The sequence below is a fragment of the Anneissia japonica genome, unplaced genomic scaffold (assembly GCF_011630105.1).
Source record: "Anneissia japonica isolate Jap-2015-1 unplaced genomic scaffold, ASM1163010v1 scaffold724_len3256291_cov202, whole genome shotgun sequence".
NCBI lineage: Eukaryota > Metazoa > Echinodermata > Crinoidea > Comatulida > Comatulidae > Anneissia > Anneissia japonica.
In genome coordinates, this window is record NW_022744966.1 from 748,207 (window position 1) to 756,860 (window position 8,654).

Sequence of the window (8,654 nt, forward strand, 5' to 3'; positions counted from 1 at the left end):
ATATAGGGTTTGGTACCAAAATCTTGTCGATACCTACTCTAATAGCGCAGTTATGGTTACTTTTACTGTATAAATGGCGGGCATTTTGAAATTCCAAAATGGCCGCCAAGACAATCTCGGAAAAAATGGACCTTTGCATTTTTGGATTCAGCATACCCAAAATATCCGGAAAATGCAATAAAATTGCTTTGGGCACGCCTATCTCGCAAACCTGTTTTTTTGGACATTAGGTTTCTCACTAAGCTGTAAATGATTATGAAAATGACCAGTGGCGCACGGCTCGCCCCCCCCCCCCCCCCCCCCCCCCCCTTGAATCCGTCACTGCCTACACTTAATGGTACTGTAGAGTTTTCAGTTTATTATTAATATTAATTAATCATCATTATTTATCATCAACATCATTATGATTATTATTATTATTACTACTATTATTATTATTACTATTATTATTATTATTATTATTATTACTATTATTACTATTATTATTATTATTATTATTATTATTATTATTGTTATTGTTAATGCTGTTTGCATATAGGCACTGCATTTTTTGGGGGGCTCATGCATAGGGAATTTCATATTTGTTTACCTTACAGTAAACATTCACTTCTGAAGACAATTTTACTTTTTCCAATATTACTGCACATATAATCATACATGGCTGCCTACACCATTATAATATAATATTACCATCATCATCATCATCATTATTATAATTATTATTATCATCAACATAATTATAATTATTATCATGTCGACCATTATTATTATTATTATTATTATTATTATTATTATTATTATTATTATTATTATTATTATTATTCATCTTTAACCTTAAATACTTAGTGATGTGAATGATCATCTACCGTACCTTTAGCTAACAGAATCAAGATACAGTATCCGTAGCTTTAGCTATAGCAAACCACTGTATAAAATGAATAAAAATGGTTACAACAAATCTTTCCCATATTTTTCAATTATGTAAAAATAATCGAGATTTGATGTTTTTATACACATTTGTTAGTCGCTCGTTAGACACTATTAGTATTACCTTAGGTACATAAATATGGTGAATATTCAGCCCTACCTGTTGAAACTGCAATATCACTTGAAGTTAGAATACACAAAAGTGCGACTAAATAGGATACCATTCTTCAAGGTTACTGTCTTCACTTTCCAATCTCAACTTTGAAATTAAATGTTCTCTAGTATATGCTATTAGTTATAATGACACGCCGATGATAGCAAGTTGTGTTAGGCTGTGTCTGGTACGAATGAATTTATGATGGCTTCCCTTAGAGCCCCGTCTGCATTGACTCAGTGTTTTCGGTTTGGTTATAGCCGAGGTCTATATTTACCAAGTTCTCTTGGTCATGCAATAACTATCCTATTATTTAGCTAGGTAGCCAATTCATCGCCTTTTCATAAGCAGTCATCCGTGCGAAACACCTTCCATTGTATCTGTGAATTCAACAGAGGGTTTTTGTCAGGCTTTGTATGTTCAACGCCCTTTTATGCTGTAGCTGTAATCTGTCGAAAAAACACTGCGTATATACACCTGTATCATAGGGCGTGTTTCTACTGAAAATACTGTACAGATCTTTTGTCATTGGTCATTAATGACTGAAATAGCCCTACAAAAGTATCGTTCTTCGTCTACTGGGCACGAATGGATTTCATGCCAAAGAAGGGTTCTTGAACATGATCGAAAGTCTGTTTTTATGTGCTAGCTACATTTTACTGACACATGAAATTGTGTTTTTTTTTTTTTGTAAGGAACCCTTTATACTTGCAGTACCCGCTGCTACTAGGGGATCGAATTCATCACTAGTAACCAAGCGCAAGCTCGGTGGTCTAGTGATTAAGACATCAGGCTAGATACCTGGAGGTCGTGGGTTCGATTCCCACCCGAATTACTTGCGATTTTTTTTTTCGCTAGTATTTGGGGACGTACTGAGTATTCAGTACGATTACACGTCAGGTAGGTCAAAACATCACTCCTATGATAATTTCCTGACGCAGATCTTTTGTCATTGGTCATTAATGACTGAAATAGCCCTACAAAAGATCTTTTGTCATTGGTCATTAATGACTGAAATAGCCCTACAAAAGTATCGTTCTTCGTCTACTGGGCACGAATGGATTTCATGCCAAAGAAGGGTTCTTGAACATGATCGAAAGTCTGTTTTTATGTGCTAGCTACATTTTACTGACACATGAAATTGTGTTTTTTGTTTTTGTGTTAGGTCAAAACATCACTCCTATGATAATTTCCTGACGCAAACTCATATCCTAATAACACTTGCAGTACCCGCTGCTACTAGGGGATCGAATTCATCACTAGTAGCCTAACCAAGCGCAAGCTCGGTGGTCTAGTAGTAACCAAGCGCAAAGCTCGGTGGTCTAGTGGTTAAGACATCAGGCTAGATACCTGGAGGTCGTGGGTTCGACTCCCACCCGAATTACTTGCGATTTTTTTCGCTAGTATTTGGGGACGTACTGAGTATTCAGTACGATCGGATTACACGTCAGGTAGGGCAAAACATCACTCCTATGATAATTTCCTGACGCAAACTCATATCCTAATAATACTTGCAGTACCCGCTGCTACTAGGGGATCGAATTCATCATTAGTAACCAAGCGCAAGCTCGGTGGTCTAGTGGTTAAGACATCAGGCTAGATACCTGGAGGTTGTGGGTTCGATTCCCACCCGAATTACTTGCGATTTTTTTCGCTAGTATTTGGGGACGTACTGAGTATTCAGTACGATTACACGTCAGGTAGGGCAAAACATCACTCCTAAGAACCCTTTATAGAAATCATTTCTAAGCCAGTAGAAACACACATTCCGGGTTGCATTATGTTTTTTCCCATACAGTTCCGACAGAAATTATAGAGGGTGCTATTTTAGGTCAGTTATGTGATAAAACTAACTTCAAAGGAATCAGTAATGGTAGAGTCATTTTCATGAGATCCGTGACTAATTTTAGGATACCTTTTTTTCTCGATGGATTTGGCAAGATGGACCAAATTAGATAAAATATAGCTCCTATATACCTCCTAGATATTGGGGGAAAGTCCCGTTTGGGGGCGATTTTCAAAATGGCCGCCTGGTGATTTGGACGCTTGTATCTCGATAACCACTGGTCAGAGAGACTTGATTTTTGTGTCAAATTGTTCACAATATGCATGTTCCTATTTATTGTAATACAATTTGTTATCAAAAAATGGCAGGAAATGCGATTTTCGGAACTTTGACCTTTGATCTTGTATTGTCATATCTCGGTAACTACTGGTCATAGAGACTCACAATTGATTGCAAAGTGTTCAGGGGATTCTTGTTTATATTCGTCTTAATGAAAAAAATATTCAAATAGTGACCGGAAACGGTACATTCTGACCTTTGCCATATTGTAGGGTCATTCCATGTCAAATCAAACAGATTAAAAAAAAAATCCTGTATGACTGTCTCAGATTTTCATGAAACTCCATAAAAATGATCCACTATATGCTAAACCAACAAAAAAAATTAGCCTTATAGGATATATGGTTTCCGAGATTAGATTAACAGTTATCCCTTCGCTTTTGAAGTTATCTGCACTCAAAGTAGCCGCTTTGTTTAACGATGCAAATTTTTTTTGTGATTTTCAAGGTCACCCTGCGTCCATTTGAATGGGTATATACCCCTCATATTACAGATGTATTATTTAAGTGTAGTTGTCTCTAGCCACATGCAAGCGCATATTGACATAGTTTCTGGCTATAAATACCTGGGTATTTGGTTTGATGAATTCCTTGATTATTATTTATCTGCCAAAAACCTGGCTGCATCTGCATCTCGTGCACTGGGATTCGTCATTAGTAAAGTTAAAGCCCTTGGTGGTATCAATTTTATTTCCTTTACCAAGCTTTATGACTCTTTTGTTAGCCCAATATTGGATTACGGTAGCGGGGTCTGGGGTCTGTGTGAATATTCATCAATAAACTCTGTTTTCTATCGCGCATGCCGTTTCTTCTTAGGTGTGGGGAAATACACACCAAATGACACAATGCTAGGCGACATAGGTTGGGACCCCCCTATCGTGCACCAGATGCAGGCTATAACCCGTTTATGGAGCCGTCTCTCAAAATTGGATGAAAACCGATATCCAAGTAAAGTTTTCCGTTGGTCACAACATTTGGCAGATAAGAATATAAAAAATTGGTGCCATAATGTTAAAATATTGTTCTCTAAAATGAACTGTGAACTCAATTTAAATATTGCAGAAGAAATTAACTCCCGTGATCTGGTGGATAAAGTTAATAACGCCTCAAAATTGTATGTTGAAAACCGTTGGAAACAAAACATATTTAATGATAACAGAAACAATCCAAATTCTCAAAATAAACTGCGAACTTATCGAACTTTTAAATCTAGCTTCGGTACAGCCAGTTACGTGACCACTTGGCCCTTTTCAGATCGGGTTGTGCACCCATTGCCATAGAAACCGGGCGTTATAACAATACTCCAGTTAATGAGAGGAAATGTAATCTGTGTAATCTGGATTATATTGAAAATGAATTGCACTGTTTTATTGAATGTTCAGTATACACTTCTTTCAGAACCCAACTGTTTAATGATCTTGCTAAATTTAATCCATTCTTCTCTGACCTAAGTAATATTGAAAATTTACATACTTGATGAGTGATGGCAATCACTGTTATATGGTTGCAAATTTCGCCAATCAGATTCTTTCAATACGGCAGTCTATTTTGTTTAATCACTAATGTTGAGATTTGTGTTTTTTTTTTGTTTTTTTATTATATGTTCTATTTGTAGACTTTTTCCTTTCTTTCATGTTGCGTGGTAGTACACAAAAACAAAAAAGGGAAAAAAAAGTGAAAAAGGAAAAGAAAAAAAAAAACAGGTTATGAGCCCTTTTCATGTATTTTTTAAGATGTGTCACTCATAAGCCAGTATTGGCTGGTCTTATTGTATTATAAGAGTGTGACGTTAATAAAGACAAAACTAAACTAAACTAAACTACAACCCCTTTAACCTTTTGTGGTGTAGGACACCTTTTACTGCTGATTCAAAATCCTTAAAAACATGTTTTTAACATATCATCAACAATAATACCCTACTTTTATATAAATATTTTGCTTTAATTTTCTAAATCTATGTCATAGACCCATTAAATTTTCTATGAATTTCAAATTCATTTATCTAAAGTTATTTCTGGTTTAATTCTTAATGTGCAACTTCAACATGGGTAATAATAACCTCATCAAATTTGTATTGTGGGTGACGGCCCTTATTATTAGTAAGTCATAGCACATGGAAATTGGGACATCACATACATCATTTTTTGTGGCCAATATATGGTAAATTATTTCCTAGAAACTTTCTATTCTGTTTCATGAATATATTCATGTTCGATTCATGAATAGAAACTTCCTATAATTCGTATTATATTCATATTTATTTTGGGCCACGCCCCCTGAACCTCAAACTGCCGCTACAGGAAAGTGAACGAATTGGAGAGTCTCAAAATTTCAGGTTTCCGGTTCACATATATATCTATATCACTGAGTCAGTGTGGCAAAAAATTAAAAACAAATCTATGACCCATGGTCATGGTGTAATGCATTTGTGTGTTTGGCATGGAATGACCCAACTCTTAAAAATGTTTGTGATTTCCTATTACGTTGAAATATGTGTAGTTTTCAACATAGTATCTAGCCATGAGCCACATCTAGATGCTAAAATTTGGTTTATAGGTAGATCCAATGTATCTGATTAACTGGGGTAAATTTAAGAAAAGATTTTAACTTTCCACAAGACGATCCGTTGTTGAGAAACATTGGCGTTTTTCACTTTTATAGATCTTGTCCCAACTTTGAATATATGCCATTCAATTTTAATTGATTTGATCAGCCTGCGCTTGCATGTGGCTAGAGACAACTACACATAGATAATATTTCTGTAATATGAGGTGTAAATACCCACTCAAATAGACGCAGGGTGACCTCGAAAATCACTAAAAATTTGCATCGTTAAACAAAGCGGCTACTTTGAGTGCAGATAACTTCAAAAGGGAAGGGATAACTGTTAATCTAAGGCCATATTTGTGAAATATGGCAAAAAATAAGTTAGAATACCAAGTTTGACCCTGATAGCTATTACCAATCTCCTGTTATAAGCTTCCAAAGTTGAAGTAAATTGCGTTTGCACATCTTGAAGAACCACGCCCCATATTTTTGAGGAGTCAATATCTCGAAAACTACATATTTAGTTTTTCATACAGTGGATCATTTTTATGAAGTTTCATCAAAATCTGAGACGGTCATACAGGAATTTCTTTTTAATCTGGTTAATTTGACATGGAATGACCCTACAATAGGTCAAAGGTCGGAATGTATCGTTTCCGGTCACTATTTGAATATTTTTTTCATTAGGACGAATATAAACATGAATCTCCTGAACAATTTGCAATCAATTGTGAGTCTCTATGACCAGTAGTTACTGAGATATGACATTACAAGGTCAAAGGTCAAACCTTCAAAAACCGCATTTCCCGGCATTTTTTAATGAAAAGTATTGCAATAAATAGGAACATGCATATTGTGAACAATTTGAGACCAAAATCAAGTCTCTCTGACCAGTGGTTATCGAGATACAAGTGTCCAAATCAACAGGCGGCCATTTTGAAAAACGCCCCCACACGGGACTTTCCCCCAATATCTGGGAGGTATATAGGAGCTATATTTTATCTAAATTGGTCCATCTTGCCAAATCCATCGAGAAACAAAGGTATCCTAAAATTAGTCACGGATCTCATGAAAATGACTCTACTATAAGGCTTAAGTTTAAAGCAAGGTCTAATTGTTCAGCTTTAGAAGGTAGGAAAAGTACTTGGTATGATGGATGCACAGGTTTTTGCAAATTATGTAACTATAACTCTGTGGAAAATATAGAGCACTTTCTATTAGAATGCCCACAATTTTATAATATTAGGGCTAATACCTTCCATGAAATTAAAATTGCTCTATTTAAAAATAATTTACATGAATATGGGAAAAAAATATGGTTCACCAGATCTAAAAATTCATTATTTGCTTGATGATCTTTTCTCAACAAATTCCACTCTTGGTTTAATTTTGATACATGTATTAAAGAAAATCTAAAAGATGCATGGGAAAAACGAACACGTGTTTTAAATTACCCTGCTAATAATGTTAATAGTTTATAAGTTGTTTTGTTTTTCCTTTTTTTCTTCGTCTTTCATTACATGATTTTATGAATAGACATTAATGTACGTCTGTTGCGTATTTGATATGTATGTTTTTACATCCATTTCACGTTTATTATATTATGTGTTTGTTTTTATTTATTTATTTATTTTTATTTACTTTTTATTATTATTTTTTTTTCATTTTAGTTAATATTTTAAACTTTAGTATAATATTATTTTAATTGCATTTGGATTTTTCATTAATATTATCTATTTTTTTATGAATTTTATCTTTGCTTGTAACTTTTGTTCAATGTTTAATGTTTATTTCCACAAATCAATAATATTATATATTATACATATAATAATAATAATATATACAGATACAATAAGTCGTCAAACAATTGGATTTGATTTGTGGAGAAGGCTATATAAGCTGATTAGACTCGTCTGATCAGCTTTAAGCCATCCCCCTTACATAATGGTTTAAATTGTATTTTATGTTCTTTAAAGCAAAAAAAGGGGGAAACATTAAAAAAATATAAAAAATAGAGGTTGTGTCGAACCTCTCCTGTGTGAGAGTGTTCCTCTGCTTTGAAAGAGAGAGCCAATAAATTATTATTATTATTATTATTATTATTATTATTATTATTATTATTATTATTATTATTATTATTATTATTATTAGGAGAACTGATATGCATGAATATGCATACAGACTCCCCCTTGTGAAACAAAGTCAGCGGTGTATCGAGTTTTATGCGTGAATGAACGCTATATAGAGTCACTAGGCCAAAATCTCCTATAGGCTTTGGTAGTCAAGACAGTGAAAAAGTTGTAGTACTAGATTAGACCATAGAATTTCTCTATGATTAGACACATTGTATATAGGCCTACAGCATGGTCTTCGAAATTATAGAAAAACGGAGTTGTCCTAATATTGAATCTAGCGCCTTATTTGAGTAGGCCTAGGTCTACAGGCTTAGATACCTATCCATAAAAGTGGCTCGAAAAAGTCAATGGAAAACTACCGTCCAGTATCTCTGCTGCCTACTTTATCAAAATTATTTGAACGAATTGTTCATGATGCGGTTTACAATCATTTAAGTTCAGTTATTACTCCGGTTCAGCACGGGTTCATCCCGGGAAGATCATGTCAGACCAACCTTGCATTGCTTCTTTCTACAGCATACAAGGCCTTGAATAGTAAGAAGCAATGTGATGTGATCTACACCTGTCTCTTATACACATCTAGATGTGTATAAGAGACAGGTAATTTCAGAAAGTTCTCTGGTGATGCTACTGTAATATTGTAGATTGTTGGTTGGTCGGTGACTTTAAATAAGATAGAACACAGTTCTTTTTGTATCAATACACTGCAAAGCTAATATTCAGCATCAACTTCTACTGTATGTACAATCGACTACTAACTCCAGGTT

The 8,654-nt window shown here is 34.5% G+C and overlaps 1 protein-coding gene and 3 non-coding genes across 5 annotated transcripts in view; 3 read left to right on the forward strand and 1 right to left on the reverse strand.

Annotated features, from left to right (window-relative positions):
* LOC117119837 (dual oxidase-like) overlaps positions 1–1,399 on the reverse strand; it is a 51,611-nt gene extending 50,212 nt beyond the window's left edge. For both annotated transcript variants that reach the window (XM_033264802.1, XM_033264801.1), the window contains exon 1: positions 1,088–1,399. In XM_033264802.1, the coding sequence (XP_033120693.1) occupies positions 1,088–1,151 (64 nt within the window). In that variant the 5' untranslated portion in view covers positions 1,152–1,399. The remainder of the gene's footprint in view (positions 1–1,087) is intronic.
* Positions 1,400–1,843: 444 nt separating this feature from the next.
* Positions 1,844–1,916, forward strand: Trnas-aga. The gene has a single exon. It is a non-coding gene; the product is annotated as a tRNA-Ser (tRNA).
* A 476-nt stretch (positions 1,917–2,392) lies between these two features.
* Trnas-aga lies at positions 2,393–2,465 on the forward strand. Its single transcript has one exon. It is a non-coding gene; the product is annotated as a tRNA-Ser (tRNA).
* Positions 2,466–2,646: 181 nt separating this feature from the next.
* Trnas-aga lies at positions 2,647–2,719 on the forward strand. Its single transcript has one exon. It is a non-coding gene; the product is annotated as a tRNA-Ser (tRNA).
* The last annotated feature ends 5,935 nt before the right edge of the window (positions 2,720–8,654 follow it).